This window comes from Gymnodraco acuticeps, unplaced genomic scaffold, assembly GCF_902827175.1.
Source record: "Gymnodraco acuticeps unplaced genomic scaffold, fGymAcu1.1, whole genome shotgun sequence".
Classification (NCBI taxonomy): Eukaryota; Metazoa; Chordata; class Actinopteri; order Perciformes; family Bathydraconidae; genus Gymnodraco; species Gymnodraco acuticeps.
Window position 1 is genome coordinate 44267 of NW_022990790.1, and position 23904 is coordinate 68170.

At 40.5% G+C, this 23904-nt stretch overlaps 1 protein-coding gene and 1 pseudogene across 2 annotated transcripts in view; one reads left to right on the top strand and one right to left on the bottom strand.

Annotated features, from left to right (window-relative positions):
* LOC117557067 (polycystic kidney disease 1 like 1-like) overlaps window positions 1-23904 on the bottom strand; it is a 37071-nt gene that overhangs the window by 521 nt on the left and 12646 nt on the right. Inside the window, exons 5-9 of one of the 2 annotated variants that reach the window (XM_034232749.1) lie at window positions 18232-18371; window positions 17509-17737; window positions 16691-16795; window positions 718-824; window positions 492-591 (exon numbers count right to left, since the gene is read on the bottom strand). In XM_034232749.1, the coding sequence (XP_034088640.1) occupies window positions 519-591; window positions 718-824; window positions 16691-16795; window positions 17509-17737; window positions 18232-18371 (654 nt within the window). In that variant the 3' untranslated portion in view covers window positions 492-518. Of the gene's footprint in view, window positions 1-491; window positions 592-717; window positions 825-15299; window positions 15516-16690; window positions 16796-17508; window positions 17738-18231; window positions 18372-23904 lie in introns of those variants that run through there. The other variant, XM_034232750.1, reaches the window with a different exon arrangement.
* On the top strand, window positions 1145-3366 carry LOC117557068 (annotated as a pseudogene).

Genomic DNA, 23904 nt, shown 5'->3' on the forward strand with positions numbered 1-23904 from the left:
ACAATAAGCAGTATTTAAATTACAGCATTTCATTTTACATTCTAGTGAACCCTGAAATGTTGAGTACCCCAAAGTGTTATGATAGTAATGTATAGTAGGGGTCCCAAGTACATAGAAACTGCCGGATGCTAACTTGCATATGTTGGGCACTTTGCACAATTAGCATAAATGGAGTTAATTAAGATGAATGGCATTATAGCATATGTAAACAAAAGTAAAACAATGATGTGGCCGAATGAGCTGCTAACAAAATAAAGTAAACCCTCTGGAGAGCTGTGAGCTGTTGTGTTTCTTAAAGCATTTTCAAGTATCAAGAATAATTTACCTACATTTGATAGATGTTTCCAACTTATAACTGAACCTATGAGGCGATATACCTCTCCTCTAGTGAGTGGCCCAGCCCTTCGTATATTCTTCTGTATGTGGCCCTCTGTGAAAAAGCTTTGGACACCCCTGGGGTAAAGGATGTGTGTGGTGATGTCACTCTTTACCTCGGACACGTCCAGGTGTTTGATGTTTCAGCTCGGGGAGGGTCCAGAGTTGTCGTGCCATATGTGCACCCCCCACACAGGGCCCAGGCTGTCGGCTGCACTGTGGGGTCAGAGACAGACCGCCTTTATAAATGAGCAAAACCAGTTCAAAGCAGCTCAATAAGGATGTGAGATTGATGTAAAACGCATCTGTGTATTGACTTTATGTGGAGTTTTGGGATTTCACCTGATGATAAAGGTGTCTTGAGAGTTCCTCCTGAACAGAGTGCATCCTGGGACATGTAGTTCTCTTGTTTGTGAGAAACCATCTTCCCCTATGAGCACCATGTACACCTGTTAAACACACAGAGGTTTCTTTTAAATATCGGATGATTTTGGGTAGCTTAGTTTAATACAAGTCAAGGAAAACAAGGTCTAATCACAAAAAAAGAGATATAGAAAAATCAGGAATAATACACTTTTTTTAAAGGAACAGAATTCAAGTTGTTTCCCCTTTACTATCAGTAAGATGTCCAGGGACGTATATCACATTTGTTATCAAAGCCATCTGCTGGATTCTCATGGCCTTGCCAGTGACCTGTTTAACGTAGATATAAAGGCGGGAACAGAGTGAGACGTGTCTCACTTCTCTGTCTGAACAGCGATATTTCAGAATGAGGAGAGCTGCAGTTTTTCTGGCGTTGCTGCTCTGTCTGCTCTGGACGGGGGCTCAGGGTGAGGATGGAGGGGGGACAGGGAAGAAAGAGGGGGAGTTTGATATCCAAGGAGTGAAAGCAGCCCTCGATCAGAGCAGCAGTCAGACCCAGATGAGCACTGACGTCTGGGCTGAGCTGAAGGAGATCAGAGACATGGCCATCGAACACAGGATCAAGATCCAGAGGCTGGAGCAAGACAACACAGCTGACACAGCTGACGTAAAACACACTGAGAGCCACGTCACGCTGCACTGATACATGCAATCATCATCACTGACACCAATGATGATAATATCTTAGATTTAGATATACAGTTAATGTGTGAAAGTTTCCCTACTTGGTCAAGCTCCAGAGTAACATTTAGTATCATCCTAATAGAAAAACTCAATATTTGTTCAGCTTTAGAGGCCAAGATGAGCTCCAGTGAAAAGGAGGTGGAGGAGCTCCAGAGAGAGAACACAGAAACAGAAACTCATAACAAATATATAGATTGGCTGTTTAATGTAAAAAACAGATGGTGAACTTAAAAGTGAGAAAAGAGAAGTCAATTATATGTTTAACAGAAATAGTACTAACAAATTGACGAGATATTTTGCTGCTGTTAACCTGCTTTTTCTCTTTATTGCAGATCTTCTGGCTCGAGTCACAGCAAGTGAGAATTAGAGCACAGGTAGGAGTACAAAGTAATCAAAGGAGAAATGACAAATATAATTATAGTTTTCTTTTAAAAATGTGGGATTTGTTTGCAGTTTAAAAGGCAACAAAATATTCCTGTGAATTTGAAAAGTGAATATTATAGTATGGTAGAACAATCTTTTAAAATAAGATCTGCAACAGTTACATTGAAAATAAGAGACTATAACTTTATTTGACTAAAACAATGTTGTTCAGCTTTAGAGGCCAGGATGAGCTCCAGTGAAAAGGAGGTGGAGGAGCTCCAGAGGGAGAACGCAGGTGAGAAACAGAAACTATTATGAAGAGTAAACATGTTGTTTAAAGAAAGGAACTGGTATCCTGAGGAGAATATTAAATATCAATCTCTGCTGGAATCCAAACCACTGACTTTTTTTGTTTTAATAGACAGTTTGTTAATGAATTCTCATCTCTCTGTGAGCATCCTCCTCTTTCTCACAGACCGTCCTCAGGTGGCATTCTCAACCGGTCTCACTGATGCAGGATCAGTCGGACCCTTCACCACCGATATCACACTGAAGTTCAGTAAAGTCTTCACCAATATCGGCCAGGCCTATAGCCCAACTATGGGTAACACACACACACACACACACACACACACACACACACACACACACACACACACACACACACACACACACACACACACACACACACACACACACACACACACACACACACACACACACACACACACACACACACACACACACACACACACACACACAAAGTTACAGATAGAGTAGATAGAATTGGAGGATGGTCCCTCTTTAATTGTCACACATACATGCACACAGCACACACAGTGAAAGTCGACCTCAGCATTTAACCCATCCTAGTACTAGGAGCCTATAGGAACAGTGGGCAGTTAGTACAGCGCCCGGGGAGAAATGGGGAGTGCCTTGCTCAAGGGTACCACTGGGAACTGGGACCTCTCCAAGTACCAGTCCACACTTCATATTTAGGTCTGTGTGGGGACTTGAACCGGCGACCTTTGGCTCACAGTCCAAGCCCCTACCGACTGAGCCCCTGCCTGACAAGTGTGACTGCAAGCTTTCTAATTACTTTTTTAAAATCATTCAAATCTTTTTCGTTTCCCTACATTTGATCTCGGAGGGCAAATAGAACCAACCCAAAGGCTCCAAAAGAAGTTATTTTAACCCGCTCTTGATCTCCCCTCACTGATCTTCTCCTCTGATGCAGGTATCTTCACAGCCCCCGTCAGAGGAGTCTACTACTTCAGAATCAACGCGTGGGAAGACAGCGGTCAAACTTGGACGGGTGTTGAACTCTTTCACAACGACCAGAGAAAGATGAGGTTTAATGATTACAATGATGGAGGTGGCTATGTCTCTGCGTCTAACGTAATACTTCTTCAGCTGGAGAAGGGAGATGTTGTCTACATCGTTCTCATCGGAAACTACAGCATTTATGATGATTCGTATAATCGTACTATTTTCAGTGGATTTCTACTCTATGCCCTGTGAAGCCCACTGTAAAACACCAACTGCATTAAGTTTCAACATTACATATTAATAAATAAGTGTGTTGACTCTATTAATATAACGTTTGTGTTAATTTGTTCTTGATTGCATGAAAAAGACACATAGTTATGCTATTGCCCTCTCGTTTCCACTGCCTGTCGTTGAGACTAAAACCATCCAAGCAAAAGATGACACATTTTAAATTAGTTTGGATAACTTGCTAACAAACAGCTAAGTATATAATCTCTCAGGCAGTGCTCTAATTCCATAGTAGTGTCACTTTCAACTGAATCCACCCAATCAAAGATGACCAGCTTAAATGAACAGCGTGCCTTTAACTTGGAGCCATGTCACATCTAGTCTGTTCAATATAAACTTGGAAATCGCTGCATTTATGTGATACAAGGTTATTGTGCTGTTTGTTGACATTGCACGTGGTAGACTAAGGAGCGGGACATCTCTAAGCAGTCGACCAATCACAACAGAGCCGGCCAGCTAACCAATCAGAGCGGACTGGGCTCTGGTTTCAGACAGAGGGTGAAAAGAGGTGCTGCAGCACAGGCAGTATGAACAAAATAAAGAGCTTTTTGAAAATTAAAGCATGGAGACATGTAGCTACATACTGATATACACCTGGACATCAGCAGGAGAGGACTCTTTAAAGTAGAGACACTACATACTTATATACACCTGAACACCAGCAGGAGAGGACTCTTTAAAGTAGAGACACTACATACTGATATACACCTGAACATCAGCAGGAGAGGACTCTTTAAAGTAGAGACACTACATACTGATATACACCTGAACATCAGCAGGAGAGGACTCTTTAAAGTAGAGACACTACATACTGATATACACCTGAACATCAGCAGGAGAGGACTTTTTAAAGTAGAGACACTACATACTAATATGTATAAGCGCTTTGAGCACCAGGAGAAGCGCTATATAAATAACATGTATTATTATTATTATTATTATTATTATTATTATTATTATTATTAATATGAACCTGGAAATGAGCAAAATATGTCCTCTTTCATACAAGTCTAGGAAAACAACCTTTACACACTGAGAACAAATATGAAAGAATGCAGTTTAGCCATTACATATGTTACTTTTGAAAGCATAATAACCTATGTTCAAGGACAAAATTCAAGTTGTTGTTTCCTTTAAAGTCAGGTTAATGTCAAGGACGTTTGGATGTTTTTCACGTTTGTTATCAAGGACATCTGCTGGATTCTCACGACCTCGTGACCTGTTTAACGTGTATATAAAGACGGGGACAGAGCGAGACGTGTCACACTTCTCTGTCTGAACAGCGAAAATTTAGAATGAGGAGAGCTGCAGTTTTTCTGGCGTTGCTGTTCTGTCTGCTCTGGACGGGGACTCAGGGTGAGGATGGAGGGGGGACAGGGAAGAAAGAGGGGGAGTTTGATATCCAAGGAGTGAAAGCAGGTTAAATGTTTACATAAAATGCTTACTTATATGTTGATGTACAGTTGTGACAGAGCTCCACAGTGACATCTACAATAATACTAATAACAATTTTAAAATGTGTTCAGCTTTAGAGGCCAGGATGAGCTCCAGTGAGAAGGAATAAGAAACATAAACTATTATGAAGAGTCAAAGTATTGAATAAGAATATAACTGGTATACTGATATACCAGCAAATATCAAACTCTGCTGCATCCTCCTCTTTCTCACAGCCGGTCCTCAGGTGGCGTTCTCAGCCGGTCTCAGTGATGCAGGAGTAGTCGGACCCTTCGGCACTAACTCAATACTGAAGTACACTAAAGTCTTCACCAATATCGGCCAGGCCTACAGCCCAACTACAGGTACTGAACACACACACACACACACACACACACGCACGCACACACACACACACACACACACACACACACACACACACACACACACACACACACACACACACACACACACACACACACACCATGTATACATCACTTCAGGGGACATTACATTGACTTACATGCATTTCCTGGAGACGTATCCTAACCTTAAGCATAACCAACACATGCCTAACCCTAACCCTAACCCAACCAAGTCTTCACCCTAATGGGGACCTCCATTTTGTCCCCATAAGGGAGGCGAGCCCCCACACGTGACTGTGTAAACAGATTTAGGTCCCCACAAGTATAGTAATGCTAGGCCACACACACACACACACACACACACACACACACACACACACACACACACACACTAATATTCATTTACAGTAGATGTGTGACTGTAAGCTTTCTTAAGAGTTTTCTTAATGAAACCATTAAAACATCTCTTAGTTTTCCTACAGTTGATCATGGTAGAAAATAGAACAAAGTTAAGAGCTCCTACATGTTCCATATTTAAAAAAAACCCATCCTTAAGTCCTGCTGAAGCAGCAGAAACAATCTCCCCTCACTGACCTTCTCCTGTGATGCAGGTATCTTCACAGCCCCCGTCAAAGGAGTCTACTACTTCAGCTTCAACATGTGGGGAAGCCGCTTTGTATCAGATACCGCTCTTGAATTCGCTCTCAACAACGTGATGAAGATGAGGCTTCAAGATTACAATGATGCCTATGGCTACGTCTCTGCGGCTAACTCAATGGTTCTTCAGCTGGAGAAGGGAGATGTTGCCAACATGGTTCTGCCCTCCAGCTACAGCGTTTATGATGAGTTGTTTAATCGCATGGTTTTCAGTGGATTTCTACTCTTTCCTCTGTGAAGCCCACTGTAAAACACCCACTACATTAAGTTTCAACATTACATATTAATAAAAAGTGTGTTGACTCAATTTATATAATTGTTTGTGTTTATTTGTGCTTGGTTACATGAACAAGAGGCATTCATTACCATAACAACGTTTTCTACGGACAATATAAGACAAACACTTTAGCAGTATGTTGTTGTCCAAACCCCTTAAACCGAGACCAAGTCAAGACCAAAGAGCCCTCTACAGTCTGTGCCCTGACTACAGAAGTGAGACCCACACTGCATGACACAGATATGAAAAATATATAACATTAAACACAGAGACACTCCTCAAAATGATCTGTCATATCCACAATCCCAGAAAAACATGCTGGTCACATACAGTTGTTAATCTTAAGTAAAAGTACTATTATAAAACGGACAAGTCAAATCAAGCAATCTGATTGGTTCTTAGCTGTGATATACTGAGCGTATACCACGGGTAGAATTGTAAATTACTTTTCACAACAAGTCAGTATCCCTCCGCGTCTGAGAAAAACAGTATACCGTTGGTCTGAAAAGCAAACTGCAAGAAAGCAGCGGAGAAGTAACGGGGCAGAAACCCTCCTCTTTACGCAGCGGTCCAGACATAGACATCAAACGGCAAAACATATTCAGTGTGCAGTTCCTTTGGCATTAGGGCAGGGATATCTTGATTTGACTTGTCAGTTTTATAAATATATTTACATTTCTTCCGTTACGAAACAAACTTACAAAGCATAAGATGGAAACATTTAAGATTAACTTCGACCTCCGGGGGGGTCTTACTATGGAGGAGTGAATTGAGGAATACCTATCTCCAGAAGAAGAAAAACACCTAAACGACGACATGCAGAGCTACGTGAAGAGCAGGTAGACCAACTGGAAAAGTACCACTATTCAAAAGCTTTCTGATGCGGGTCTTGAAACAAAGTAGAGAAATTATGAGCGGTGCGAAAGCTCTCTCCAGAGCTACTGGAAGCCAAATCTCGGGGACCGGAGAAAGTGGAGCAATATTCTCGCCACGCCAAGCAACAGCCAGAACAACCTCAACCTATACAAGTAACCTCGTAAGCCATGCTACTGATGCTGGACAGTTTTTCAGTGGGTGCACAATAAACGGCAACATACAAATGAATGTAAATAAATAGCCAAATAATGGATCAACGCTCTCTGTCTAATATGTTCGCGAGCTGTTAATGTTGTTGCATAGCAACCACCTCGCACTGTGTTTCGTGCAGAAGGCAACGGAGGGACTATTTTATTTTGAACATCATTATTTACTAATAAAAACTATTTAAATTAGAGTGTGTATTTTCTTTCATATTGCCACACTTGGTAACCGTTTTATAAAAGCAATAGCTCACTTCAGGCCGTGGTATATGCTCATTATATCACAGGGGGCGTGGTTCGGCCCGACACGAAGTGGAGGGTCGACAACTCCCTTAGCTGTCGGCTCTAGAACAATCGAATGGGGGGACAATCATTTACCAAGGGGGGGCACACACTGCCGTCAACAACCAACACACAAACACCAACGCAACTTCAATTTCAAAAAACATGCTGTGAAGTCTATTGTCTTTCACACACATGCAGGGTGTAGTGCTATTTTCTAGCGCACCTATGACTTCTGCATACATGCACGGTTGTGGCACAACCACCAAAACAGAAACATATGGACATAGGCCACCATATAAAAAGTGTGCAAATGTATTTAGTATCCTATCCATGTGAACATGTTTTAGGTGGGGGTGGACCTCCTCTAGGAGGGTCTGGGGGCATGCTCCCCCGGGAAGATTATTTTTCAAATATTGAAGTTAAAAGCATCAATCTGGTGCACTTTGAGAGCAAAATGAAGAGATCTATGGATAGCCTACATCTCTCAGCATCCATATGAAACAGAACTGTACACAGATTTACGTTTTCTTTATGGATATTTTACTAATCACTCCCCTTTTAAACTGTATTTTTGTGTTACTATAGTATTTCATACCCGTTTTTTATTTATTCTCTTATTTTTATAATAACTATAGGCTAATGATCATATAAATGTGTTCCTCGCAAATACTTGTTTACATAAATGGTGACCAAACCGTTGAGATAACTTACACTAAAGCAGTGGTTCTCAAAGTGTGGGGCGCGCCCCCCCTGTGGGGCGCAGAGGCATGCCAGGGGGGGCGCGAGAGACCAGGAGGAAAAATGGTTATATAAAAAAAAAAAAAAAAATCATAATTTGAAAAATTATTGATTCGAAAATAATATGCAGTGGCGAGCCGTCAGGGCCCTCTAGGCACTCTGTGAGGGCCTAAGATATTCTAAAAAATAATATTTGAAAACATTAAAAAAAACAACATTTTTTTAAAAATATTATTTTTTATATTTTTTTGTTGTTACATTTTTCATTAATTTTACCAAAATAACTTGATTTAATTGTATTAAAATAATATTTCCAAAGAAATAAATCCTTCGAATCTGCCTGTTCAGTTTCTGTTGGAATGTGAAGGGTTAAATGCCGTCTCTGCGAGTTACTGTGAAGACGGGAGAGCTTGTTGGTCCCGGTTGGTCCCTCTCTACATTCACAGAGGGCCAGCTATAGTAACTCAACGAGAGAGTAATGTCAAATGACAGTACAATTGACCAATCATATCTTCCCTCTAAATGGGCGGGCTTCATTTTCGCGGACTTTATGACAGGATCCGCCCGCTGTGAGGTCTATGCATTGATGTATAATAAATATGTAGGATGTATAATGGTCTATGCAAGTGGTGCAGTGACGCGTCCTAAAACCCGGAAGTAAGCTTCGTTCGGATTCCCTCGACAGAAAGCAACGGGATTTCTCCATAGGATTTTGGAAAATAGCTCGAAATAAGGTCTGTGGAAAACGAACCTGTTAGATAAATGCACGTTGTGTTCAGCCGGATAATATCCACATGTCTATCCTACTTTTATTATTTTTGAATCATAAATCTAAACGATAGATTTATGATCGATAGATTTATGATTAGCATAAGTTCGTTCATGATGGCTCACTTCAGTGATAGTGATGACATCGTTGCGAAATTATTAACCGAGTAGTTACAATGATAAACTGGAGTGGCAAAGGATCAGCTGAATGACCCGCAAGTGCTTCATCCAAAAGGACAGGAGGATGGACTTTGTGTTTAAGTGATTTGATCATCAAAGGTAGGCCTAAGTCATTTTCAATGCGGGCCGCCGTGCCGAATTAATTCAATTGTAATTGTTACTTGGCTGTGGGTGCCCTGTCATGATAGGTGTTTATATAAATGATGTTGTTTTGTGTGGTAGAGGGTCGCTGTCATTGATGCGTTTTGCACCCCGGACCACTGTTTTGATATTCCGCTGAAGTAGCCTATACGTTGAGACGTAATATCTCTTCTTTTTTTTCGAGGGAAGGGGGGGTCAGAGGGCCTAGGTATAAAAGTCACGGCTCGCCACTGATAATATGATACAGTACAGTACTATTACGTCTGGGTCTCTGTGTGTGTGGAACGAGCCATTTTGTGTGCGCGAGAGAGAGAGAGAGAGCGCACCGGTACCGGAGATCGTTGTTCTTAGCTTCTGGAGCTAACGAGCTACGCTAACGGATATAAGGAGTTTTTTCAACAACAACGTGGAGGAGAGTCCTCTCCTGTCAGACTGAGAGACTCAGTGAGCTAAAGGACTCTCTCAGTGTTATCTCAGTGGGTCTCAAACGTTTTGGTCACCATTAATGTAAACAATTATTTCCGAGGCACACATTTATATGATCATTATAGTTATAAAAAAATAAGAGAATAAATGAAAAACAGGTATGAAATACTATATGACATTAAAAAAAGAATAAAGTTTAAAAGGGTGATTTGTAAAATATCCATAAAGAAAAAGTAAATCTGTTTACAGTTCCGTTTCATCTGGGTGTTGAGAGAGGTATCCATAGATCTCTTCATTTTGCTCTCAATGTGTCCACACACCACCTATAAAAATAGCACGTTACCCCTGCTTACACCTATATGCCGTGAGCTGATTATCGAGCCTTCGTTGTAACAGTTGCGGGAACACTGTGTATGTGCGTGTGGAGAGTGTTGCAGTAGAAAATTCCACTGTAGCGACCGGTACATTAATGGGAAACCCTAAATGTTTGAGCACCCTCTATGAAACGTCAAGCTACCCCACAGCACCCCCAAAAAAAGTCTCTGGCTCCGCCACTGAGCCTGACTATGTGTGTTGGGGGGGCCTGACTTTTTTTTTTCTCCAAAGGGGGGGCCTGACAGAAAAAGTTTGAGAACCACTGCACTAAAGTGTCCTATCTAAACACTGAGAGAGTCCTTACCTCACTGAGCTGACGTTATAAGATCCTCTCAGTCTGACAGGAGAGGACTCTCCTCCACCTTGGTGTAGAACAGCTCTTTATATCCGTTAGCATAGCTAGCTAACCAGATGCTAACAACAACATTCCACGTTACCGCTCGCGCACTCACAAAATGCGCTCGTGCCACACACACACACACACACACACACACACACACACAGAGCCGAGCTTGAATGAAACACAGAGACCCAGAAGTAGGCTACTTGTACTGTACTGTATATCATATTATTTTCGATGGCTTACTGTATAATCAGTGTAACAGATGAACAGATTGCCACCGGCTTTCATCTAAACACACAGCCACGTAATGATAACAAAACAAAGGTCAGGGGTCATTGGTCAAGCAACACACCAATCAGAGAGCAGCAGTGAGCACACCTCAGGCTGTGTTTTATATTTGTATTCTTTATTTCTGATGTATTTCACACAAAAAACCTTTAATGGAAACGTTTTCACTTATATGATTAAAAAAAAAACGGCAAAGTGGCAAGGCTTGCCCACCCTGCGTTGGGGGGGCACAGTGACTCATTTGGGGGGGCATGGCCCGCGAATGACCCCCCATGACGCCGACCCTGTAATGCAACCCAGTCTCACGGCATTTCGTGTTCACCAACATGATTTTTAATCTATTGATTCGTGTTCACCAACACGATTTGCCCCTTTTTTTGTGTTGCACAGCACGATTTTAAAAGCAATGTATTTCTACTGCCTGCAGCACGTCTTTTTCTCCGGTCGGGTCGTGGGAGACCGGAAGCTGTGTGGTTCATAAAAACATGTTCTTACTCAATATCAAGCCACAATTATTGCTTTTATTTTAAATCGTATAATTTCGGACTTTTGTTGCCGTCTGTGAGGAAAATAAATGGGGCTCAGAGCCTCAGAATACTGAAATCTGTATTTTAAAAATATATTTTTCCTTCTAATTCGTTATTCTTTTCAAAATAACACACTGTTATTTACTCACCAATAACACACAATTATCCTTGCTTTTATTTATTGGTTTGATTCCATAATATCGGGCTTTTTTGGCGTCCGTCAGGAACTGAATTTCAAAATAAAAATAACCGGAAACAGACGTAGGCCTATAAGGGACATTTCGAGCATCATTGCGATTGTCAACATTTCTGAGTTTAGGATGGCCGAAGACACTACACTACCCATAATCCCCAGCTATCGTTTAGGACTACAGTCCCCGTAAGGTTACGCAGAGCGTCAAACAGCTGTGTGAAATGGAACGAAACCACGCCAGACTATCCAAAATTGGAATCGAACGCCCCCCCAGAACTACACATGCTGGCTATTGTGTTTCGCAAAATGTTCTATGGGACGTCTCTACTGAACGTTTTCGTTTTTCCCACAATTAGAAGTTGCAAGTATTAAACACATTGGTGTTATCAAATGTAAAACATATAATTAATAAATGGGTGAAAATCGCTTGTGTCCATAATGCGCAGCATTAATACCCACATGACAGCTCATTGTTACTTTGTAATTCTACTCCACTACAATTCAGAGGTTAACCTGGTATTTTTACTCCACTGCATTTATTTGAGTTACTTTGCAGATTCTGATTAATTATGTGAAATATAAACAACCCTTAAATCAGACTTTAGTTACACCTGAGTAAAATTCAGGTAAGGTGATTGTCAAGTGCCAACAATCAGGAGAGATATTTGATAGTTGGTGCTTGAGAAGACTAAACATGTATCTGCAATTGACATGAATGGAAACGAGTAATAAAGTATATTCATTACTCGTTATTCTCTACTAATAGTTAATTAAAGACTGTATATTATGGCTATTTTGCGCATCCCTTTCAAGATTTTCAAAGGGTTATTGACATATCATATACACAACTACGGTGTAGTTATGCAATGAATGAAACACTTGGGTCACAGGTTCCTCAACAGTGCATTACAAGACATCTATCAATATGTGTGTACCTCCACCATTAAACTGTCATATTCTGCACATTTCTTATTCTATCTACAGACATAAGAGTATAATTCATATGTATAATATCAGTTAAAAAAAGTGCTTCAACATATTAACATTGCAGGAAAGCAATATATTAGACGTTAAGTACTTTGTCAGGCTTAATATTTATCTGTAGATAGATACCCCCAAAGTTTTTTTCTTATTTAAAAGAAGACCTTAATCTGTTATTTCATGTTTAAATAAAGGTTAATTCGTTTTTCTGTTTTGCACCTCCTCCTATTAATATCTTTGTACATTCTGCACTAAACTGTTTTATTGTAGAGATCACTTATAGTATCTTCTTGATTTTTTATATTCTATATTTATACTTTCCCCCTATGAAAGTATGTACTCTTAATATTTTTGTAATCAAATAAAACACAATAATTCAATAACGTGCTTTAACCACTAGGCGGTGCACACAAGGTACACACAGCCATAATAACTTTGTATTATTAGTGTAGGACACTTTTGTTTTCGTACAACATCTGAAGATGTGTAGTTTTATGCATGCTTTCACATAATTTTACAGCATATTGCTATACTATTTCAGACTCAGTATTTACATTCTTATATTCAAAGAAAATCAGTAATATCTTTAAAAACTACAGTCCTTTTATATCAGCTGTGCACCGTTATGGTGTAAATATAACCTATCTGTGAATTAGATCAAATGTAAAAGTCAGCCGAATTAGTGTTGATACTGCAAGGAGACGTATTGTGTGAAGAGAAATTGAAGATGTTGTTTAATTGTTGAATATATTTATGATCCACGTCAAGTATTCAGTTTGGGCGGCATTTTCTCAGTTTTTCCAAAGGTCTTCTCATCAGGGCTCTATAAATAAAGAACTACGGCAGATCTGTAATATACAATGCAGCCGAACCGTGTATTACAATGCCGTTATGTGATGACTTTCAAAGAGAAAAGCAAGAGCGCTCGGAATTAAGTATTATTTTATTCTTTTAAAATGTTTTCCGGATTTCATATAATATAAACACCAAATCCCAGCATGCATTGCGGCTAAAACATCCAATAAGCGAGCTTAAAACCATAGCTGAGGATCTTGGGTAATCGCTCGAAATGCCTACGTCTGTTTCCGGTTAATTTTATTTTGAAATTCAGTTCCTGACGGATGCCAAAAAAGCCAGAGATTATGGAATTAAACCAATAAATAAAAGCAAGGATAATTGTGTATTATTGGTGAGTAAATAACAGTGTGTTATTTTGAAAAGAATAACAAATTAGAAGGAAAAAAAGATTTTAAAAAAATACAGATTTCAGTATCCTGAGGCTCTGAGCCCCATTTATTTTCCTCACAGACGGCAACAAAAGTCCGAAATTATACGATTTCAAATAAAAGCAATAACTGTGGCTTGATATTGAGTAAGAACATGTTTTTATGAACCACACAGCTTCCGGTCTTCCTCGACCCGACCGGAGAAAAAGACGTGCTGCAGGCAGTAGAAATACATTGCTTTTAAAATCGTGCTGTGCAACACGAATCAATAGATTTTAAAAATCGTGTTGGTGAACACGAAATGCCGTGAGACTGGGTTGACATGCAGGGGCGCCGTAAGGGGGTGAAAAGTTAGGACGATTCTAAGGGCCCGTGACTGACATTACATTACATGTTACTTGTTAGACGTTTTTAACCAAAGCGACTTTCATACTCAATACTGTGGACAATCCCGACAGGAGCAATTTGGGGTGAAGTGTCTCAGGGACACAACGACATGCTGACTGCAGTGGGGTTTGAACCTGTGACCCCCTGATCCGAACACCTACGGACACCCCACAGAGCCACACGCCTCCACAGGCACTGCCTGGGGCCCAAACTACTTTAGAACATTAAGAAAAAAATGTTTAAGTAACCAATGTGATATCTGGGGCCCAAAATCCCTGGCGGCGCCCCTGTGTACATGTGATACTTTTAAGTGTAGGGAAGGGTTTATTACGTACATCATGTGCTTCCCTTCGCAGGTGGATCAGGACGGAGCGCGACATTCGAGAAGAGCTGAAAGTGAGTGACCACATGATGTAAGAGGAAGAGGAAAAGTCTTTGTGCATAACACTTTTACATTTTCACCACGAGAGGGAGACATCGCTCACTTCATGTCAACAAGACAGTCAGTTCCCTCAACACACATGTGTCAAACTCAAGGCCCGGGGGCCAAATCAGGTCCTTGGTGGATTTAATTTCGGCCCGCAGGATAATGTTTAATTGCTATTAGATCTGGCCCGCACACCTTCACTCCATCCTGAGGGTCTCCTCAGCTCAGAGCCTGAGCCCAAACATTGATGACCTTGCACCCAAGATGAGATGCCAAGTATCTGAACTAGCATCACCGAGCAGCACACTGAGCTCAATGGATGTTTCCTTCTGCACTTTTTCTCTCACGACAACAGGGCATGTTTGGTTTTGGAGGGAAATCGTTTTGTTGAAGCTGTTGTTGGCCTGTGGGAAAATGTAATCATAAGAAATGACTCTGGAAAAGCTGCAGATAGAGCCATAAGAAATGAATGCAGCTGATTATTTAATGTTGTTTTTATATGCAATCATTTAAGCTTTGTTAGTTCCAGGTTTAATATGTGCAATAAGTTACTTTCAATACGTTTTGCAATAAACATTGAACCAGTCTGGCCCTCGACTAGTACCGTTTTTTTTATTTTGGCCCACTGTGTATTTGAGTTTGACAACAAGTTAAATTAAGCGTAATGTGTAAAGGTCCCCAAAAGCATCATGTGTCTTCACAAACGTGTATATCTAAACCAGACAGACACATCAACCAAGATGTATTAAAATGACCTCTTGCAGAAAAGACAAAAACATTAATGAAAACTTTTTTTTTTATTTTTTTTTTAATGTCGTTTTTTTTCTTAACAGGGCTCAGTAAAAATCACGAGCAAAACTGAATTGCAACACAGAAATGAGAGTGCATTGACCGCACGTCACGTAGGAGTTCATATCGGACAGATCATTTGATCCCACTGCTCATCAACTCTATGTGGGACTTTGTGCAAGCATTGCAAACCTAAATCAAATCTGCCACCTAAGGAAGGCACCAACCTGTGAAATAAATGACAAGTTCACTTGGTTTGACAACTTCAATTATATATAATTTCTCTAAATATCTTGCTTTCAAACTTTTATCTTAAAAATAAATAAAATGGAACTGTACACCGTCAGCCATATTCAGTATTAGATAATAAATAATGTGATTCCATTCAGAGGGTAGAAAAATAGAAATACTGACAGAAAAATAGAAGTGATTATGATGGATCCACTGATCTCAATATAAGCATTTATGATCGCTAATTATTTTAAATAAAAAACACTTCAATTACGAATCGCACCGTTACACATGTAGGCTTTTCTGTGCACTGGAAAAGTAACAAAAAAAAACAATCAAGGAAATGTCTTCATCTTTCTGTAAATGAACATTTAGAGGAGCTATACTGTATACTGAAACTATCATGACCAAGCAATCTCTCATGCACAAAGCAATCTCTGGCTCGTAATGGAAATGCATGCAAATGTGGATCAGAAAAGAAAACATCTTAATTTGAAACAAGTAATCTTGAACTGAATTTCATTCATCTGAAATGTTATTGTGTAGTAAACGATAAATAAAGTAATAAACAAAAGGCAGAATAAAGCAATTATTTGGTTGTGATTGAAAAACTGGGATCCGTCGTTTTTCTTTTAGTGTCTCACGTACACCTGACATCCGGAGGGAGCCACAGGGAATGTTAGGACCTTTAGTGGAGGGTGTGTATCGTGTTAAAAAACGATAAGCAAATGGGAAATAAGCACAAGGATTGCCCCTCAGTCACTGAAATGCTGCGTGGATCAAACCCTCATTGGCATGTGGCCTTAACTCAGTCTTTAAGGATTTTTTTGTCTGTTCTGAAATCTTTTTTGCCACTTTGGAGTGTATAACGCCGGCTTATTTACTCTGCAGGTAGTGTGTGTGTGTGTGTGTGTGTGTGTGTGTGTGTGTGTGTGTGTGTGTGTGTGTGTGTGTGTGTGTGTGTGTGTGTGTGTGTGTGTGTGAGTGTGTGTGTGTGTGTGGTGTGTGTGTGTGTGTGTGTGTGTGTGTGTGTGTGTGTGTGAGTGTGTGTGTGTGTGTGTTTCTGTGTGTTTACTGTGTCTTAAAATTGTGTGCAAGCCAAAAAGATATCATAGTATGTTGATTGTTATATGTTTGCCTGTGTGTGTTAATGCATATGCAGTAGACTCACTTCCAGCCAGTTGCAGGGAGTCCTCCAGTATCCCATCAGCCCTTGCTCCCCTACAGCGTACACTTGACGACAGAGTTGCAGCAGAGACAGGACGAGGAAGAGGAGCTGGAGGGGAGGAAGAAGCACATGATGAACATTTAAAAAAAGATTCTCCCGAGCTCGACAAGGGTTTCATTCTCACCAGTGGGCGAACGCCAGCCCCGTTTTACTCTTGTTATAGAATGAATTTGGACACCTGGTGAATATTGTACTTTGACTCCACTACATGTATTTAATCCCTTTAGTTGCTTCACAGATGTGGATGAATGATGTGAAATATAATGAAGTGTTAAATCAGACTTTAGTTCCACCTGGAGTAAATCCACCAGCTACCCTGCAGTATACAAAGTCATTCAAACTAGCTGCACCTTTACCAGCTTTGAGAACACTTTCATGATCAATCATTATAAAACATATCATATATATTATTCTGAAATGGACCAATCTGCACAACGACTACTTTTACTGTCGCTACTTTAACTATATTTAGATGAGAATACTTTTCTACTTTTACCTGAGGAACATTTTGAATTAAGGACCTTTAGTGTAACAGAGTATTCCTACACTCGGGTACTTCTACTTTTACTCGAGTACAAGATCAGAGTACTTCTACTTTTACTTAAGCACAAGATCTGAACACTTCTACTTTTACTAAAATCTAAGATCTGAGTACTTCTCCCACCTCTGTTTGTATTTTGGTGTGTGACTTTTTGTCTGTAGATTCTCTCCAGCTGCAGACTAGTGGTTTCCACAGATTAAAAGCTAATGCAGTATTTTACCTGGCACACCATGACACCATATTCCCCCACAGCAGGAGAGTGACAGCCCCCCACTGACTGGACCCTGGCAGAGGGCAGTAGGCCAGCGGGGGGGCTCTGCTCAGTGTGCAGGGTCACACTGGTGAACAGGTTTGGTGCAGGGCTGAACAAGGTGAAGTGGAGAGAGACCGTATGTCCGTCCAGCCAGCCGTCTGACTGCAGGAGCTTCAGTTTGGACGCAGCAGCAGACCTGCAGAAATACAGGAAGTCTTTCAGCACATTTGGAAATTCCTCATAACTCTCTACAAACACTCAAAATCTTGCCCAGTTTATTCGTCTAATATCTAGTCAGAATATGTCTTTACATCTGATATAAGAAATAATAACTTCAGAAGTGACACCGCAGTGAGATATCGGGTCTTGTTTTGAGACGATGCATCATCTTGTAACTAACATCACCAACTAACATCAGAAAACAGAACACTTTTCAGCATTTGCGGCTTATATTGTAACACAACATTTCCTGATCCTGGTAAAATATAGTTTAAAATAAGTTCTCCCAGTTAATTACAAGATCTGATTCATCTAAATATCCCATCTTATTTCAAGAAATCTTACCAAGCACATTTTCACTTGTTCTATTGGCAGATTGTTGTAGTTATTTCAGGTGAAAACAACTTGTTTTACTTGTTTATGGAGCAGCATTGTTTCCAGTGTCCTCCCCATCATGTGTCTGTTTCTCACTTTGTGTGGCCTAAGCCGACTGAAGCACTCGGACCAAACGTCCCTGGAGGCACCGAGTCTTTGGTTTGTTTGTGAGAGGATGATCTGATCCCAGACCAGAAAGAGAGAAGACTCTCTGGTACGAGAGTCACACTGGAGACCTGAGCGGTCAGAACAAAACCATCATTTAAAGGTTAAAATCGACGATGAAGGATTAATGAATCTCTTAAAGTAATAATTCAAAACTGTGACACATTTTGCATTACTGGACACATACAGTATGGGTCAATATGTGTGAAACAGCGCTCTCTAGGGGGGAGTTGGTGCAAGAGCTTTAAAGGTCACCTATTATGCAAAATCCACTTCTTCATGTCTCTTCTATATCAACATGTGTCCCCTCTTCTTCATGTCTCTTCTACATCAACATGTGTCCCCTCTTCTTCATGTCTCTTCTACATCAACATGTGTCCCCTCTTCTTCATGTCTCTTCTACATCAACATGTGTCCCCTCTTCTTCATGTCTCTTCTACATCAACATGTGTCCCCTCTCTTCATGTCTCTTCTACATCAACATGTGTCCCCTCTTCTTCATGTCTCTTCTACATCAACATGTGTCCCCTCTTCTTCATGTCTCTTCTACATCAACATGTGTCCCCTCTTCTTCATGTCTCTTCTACATCAACATGTGTCCCCTCTTCTTCATTACTCTTCTACATCAACATGTGTGTCCTCTTCTTCATGTCTCTTCTACATCAACATGTGTCCCCTCTTCTTCATGTCTCTTCTACATCAACATGTGTCCCCTCTTCTTCATGTCTCTTCTACATCAACATGTGTCCCCTCTTCTCCATGTCTCTTCTACATCAACATGTGTCCCCTCTTCTCCATGTCTCTTCTACATCAACATGTGTCCCCTCTTCTCCATGTCTCTTCTACATCAACATGTGTCCCCTCTTCTTCATGTCTCTTCTACATCAACATGCGTCCCCTCTGTGGAAAGAGACTCTGAAAGTTTCTCTCTCTTTTTGATCCATTTATATAAAAACCTGTCTGAAAATGAGCTGATCAGATTTTAGCCACTTTATGATGTCATAACGATGTTTTGTCTTGTGTAACCATTAGCCAATCACCAACCAAGGTAACCCCCCCCCCCCCCCTCCCTTATCACCTGAATCTCCTCCTAGAGCACCATTGAGTTCTTTGTAACCAAATGTCTCTCAGAGGGGCGTGGGGAGGGGGTCCTTATTTTCAGGGCCGCCCCTGGCCAATTTGGGGCCCCAAGCGACATTGTGAGATGAGGCCCCCCCCCCCCCCAACCGATAGGAGTGAAAAAAAAAGTTTTGGAAACAAAGTAGGCTACTTTGCAAATATCATTCCTGTTTATTATTATTATCAACACAGTTACTTTTGTATACAGTGAGGTAAATGGTAAATGTGCATGTATCTCGTTCAGTATGCGTTTACAGGTGAATACGTCTGCATTTCCTGCCAAATACTAGCCTCAAAAAGATTAAAATATAATGAATGCAAATAAACTACTTCTACTAATAATAATAAACATAATCAATTCAATAATATAAATACTATATTATTTTATTATAATATAGTTGTAATACAAAACATCCTTATGACATGCTCAAAAACTGATATTTCTTAAATCTGTATTCTAGTTCCCTCTGTCAGCAATGCATCAACAACTAGACACACATTTCTCTCAGTATTTCTCTGTGTTGTGGTTGACATGATGATGACTGTTAGGAGTTAAGGGGAGAGGCTGAGCATCACCATGAAATGTGCAAATTGACATAAAAATGAATAAAAGGGGGAAACATGCTCCATGTTTTTTAGGCTGTAAACTTTAACTGTTATGTAAGCCAACTAGACAGACAGTGTATCACTCTTCCTCCTGTACATTAGCAGATAAAAGGCATAACATACTTGAATGAATGGTAAATAAAGAATGCTGGAAATAACTGCATCTCCATTAGCCTATATGCTCTGCAGAGACTGCCTTCTTCATGTCCTGAATTGCAGCTGATGTTTTAATATGGCAATTGGCAATTTGACTTATACAACATTCGCAAGTTGTACATTTAACTCAAACAATAACCCACCTTCGAGTGATGCTCGAGTTTCTTCATGTTTTATTTTTTTCCCCTCTTGCTTGCGCCGGACTGAAACTGTCTTTTCACCGACATCTCTTCACCTGCACTAGTGGCCGTATCAAAGCCATGATTGGTCAGATGTCGATTAATTGCAACGGTGTCGGGTTACAGACGTGCTCCCCTTGTCACCTCAATGACGGAGAACTGAGCGGAGAACTGCGCACAGCAGCTGAGGCCCTCTGGGCGGGGCCCCCTGCGCAAGGTGGGGCCCCATGCAGCCTGCGTGATTGGCCTGTAGGGAGGGGCGGCCCTGCTTATTTTCATCTAAAGTAACAAACAGAGAATCAGCACTTTGGAAACAGGGCTGAAACAGAGGGGATTATGGGTAATGCTGCAATGATCTGTTTGGTGTTTCAGCCAATCAGAGACAGGCTCTGTATATATCTGAGACCTGTGATATATTGATGAAAAACAGTATAATAGTGGTAACATATATGCATTGTAACGAGGCATAAACACCTATCATTACATCCCCTTTCCAAACAGGTCAGTTTAACACATTTCTTAATTATAAAGCTTCTGGAACGTACAGTCTTCAAATGTAAACATTTTAAACATTCAAAATGTCTAAACATACTGTAAAGAAAGTATAGCAGTTTTTAACTTGCTATTTACTCTAAATAAAAGATCTATTGTGAAAAAAACTTATGACACAAATATCAAATAAATGCCAACCATGCTCTTTTCTTAAAGTCACTTATAACTGCATGTCAACAGTTTATTGTTCTATAAGTCTGTCAGGTGGTTTTCTATGTCTTGTGGATTTTCTCAGATCTGGTGCTTCAGTTACTGGGGACGGTGAAGGAGGCTCACTATGTTGCAAGTCTGGTGTCTCCTCAACTCCCTTTTCAGACTCAGGGCCCTTCTCACTTCTCTTATTTTTCATTTCCTCGCTCCTCGGTCTCGGTCTCACCGGAAGTTGATTTGTCTGCGCCATCTTGAGTAGCGTCCCAATGGCCTTATTTCTGCCGGAGGACCGAGGAGCGAGGAGCGATAATCGAGGAGCTATAACCGAGGAACCACCAGACCATCCTTCGATGAAATCCTCGTCGACACTCACCCCGCCCCCTTACTGTGTATCGCTCACTGATTGGACGAGGCAGCGCATGCACTGATCTGATGCTTCTTGACATGAGAGCAGTTTCCCAGCGGAGTGAAGAAAATACATGAACCTCACGGGACTCACTCCTCAGTTTATACCGTGTTTTGTTTCAATTAATGTATCATTTAGTTACAAATATATATATCTGAACAACGAAGTGGTCAAAAATCATTTTATTCATTTATTGGAAACATTTTCATGATCGCTTTTTTCGTTTTACATTTTCATTTATTGTCATTTCCATTCAGTGCTATTTAAAATGTGAATGTGCTACATATCCAAACAAACAAACAAACTGTGCAATCCAATGAATGTTAATCTAACTGGGTTTTGATAGATAACATACATCTTTTACTTCTCTCAATTATTTTATTTCTTTTGTCCACTCTAATCAATATTAATCAAACTAATGTTCGTTTATACATGTTAAGAATGGCGTTTATCTTTTTTGAGAAAGAGTTCTTATTTAATTGTATTTATTTGGGTCTACAACAGATGATACAAATGTTTGTGTCAGTAAATGTGTACTAACAGAGGCGGGGGTGTGTGTGGAAATAACGGGGACAGAGCTGCTGTCAGACTATCAGCTGTGCAGCGTCATCACAAACGGACGTCGCTTCACGTGACGCTCCGGAGGAAAGGACGATTTCCCTGGCTGCTTCTCAGGTCGATTAAATGGATTCCTTGCGTCGTTTCCCTGCGTTTAGTCCCTCCCACCAGGGAAGCATGGAGGGACGCAAGGAAACCACGAGAAGCAGGGAAATTAGTTTTAAGAGCAATGGGACGTCCTTTCCTCCAGAGCGTCACGTGAAGCGACGTCCGTGTGTGATGACGCCGCACAGCTGATCGTGTGACAGCAGCTCTGTTCCCGTTATTTCCACAAACAGCCCCGCCTCTGTTAGTGCACATTTACTGACATAAACATTAGTATCATCTGTTGTAGATCCAAATACATGAAATAAAATAAGAAGTAATTCTCAAAAAAGATAAACGCCATTCTTCAAATGTATAAACGAACAATAGTTTGATTAATATTGATTAGAGTGCACAATAGAAATAAAATAATTGAGAGAAGTAAAATATGTATGTTATCTATCAAAACCCAGTTAGATTAACATTCATTGGATTGCACACTTTGTTTGTTTGTTTGGATATGTAGCACATTAACATTTTAATTGCACTTAATGACTGACTGAATGGAAATGACAATAAATGAAAATGTAAAACGAAAAAAGCGATCATGAAAATGTTTCCAATAATTGAATAAAATGATTTTTGACCACTTTGTTGTTCAGATATATCACATATTTGTAACTAAATGATACATTAATTGAAACAAAACACGGTATAAACTGAGGAGTGACTCCCGTGAGGTTCATGTATTTTCTTCACTCTGCTCTCATGTCAAGAAGCATCAGATCAGTGCATGCACTGCCTCGTCCAATCAGTGAGCGATACACAGTAAGGGGGCGGGGTGAGTATCTGAGGATTTCATCGGAGGATGGTCTGGTGGTTCCTCGGTTATCGCTCCTCCATGATCGCTCCTCGATCCTCGGTCCTCCGGCAGAAATAAGAGCCTTGGGACGGTACTCAAGATGGCGCAGGCAAATCAACTTCCGGTGAGACAGAGGACCGAGGAGCGAGGAAATGAAAATAGTCGACCTGAGAAGCAGCCCCTGCTTCTCGTGGTTTCCTTGCGTCCCTCCATGCTTCCCTGGTGGGAGGGACTAGTCACAGGGAAACGACGTAAGTGAGGGACACAAGGAATCCATTTAACCGAAGTGAGAAGGGCCCCAGTCTCCTGACCAACTTCCTCAATGTTCTCCTGAGTCTTCAACAGACTCTTCCTGTTTCTGTATCATTACAAGACATGTTCTGTATATATGAGACCTGAAAAACAGTATAATAGGGGACCTTTAAATAACATTAAAATGTAAACCCTGAGCTTTGAACACTTTAACAGCTCATATGAAATCAACACATTTAAAAAAACAAAAAACAAACAAACAATGTAATTGAACCCCAAAATAAAAGAACAATCTGCACAAACAAATAGAACAGATACCGGTACTTTAGTAACCAACATACAGTAATTAATATATACTGTATACTAGGGATGTGCATCTCCATCACTGAGGCCGATGCGATGCGCATCTCGATACGTTGCCACGATACGATACATTAACGATACATTTGAAACACCAGGCGATGCGATACGATACGATTCACCCCTGTTGCGATACAGTTCGATACGATTTGATTCAACATTATGCGATTCGGTGCGATACGATGCGATTCAACACGATGCAAAAATAATGATACTTCAATTTGGTACGACAGAGGATTTTTGTTTTATTCCTTATATGCAGCAAATCATACATTAACAAAAAAGTGCTTTACATATTTGGTACTGCACATCCCATCATG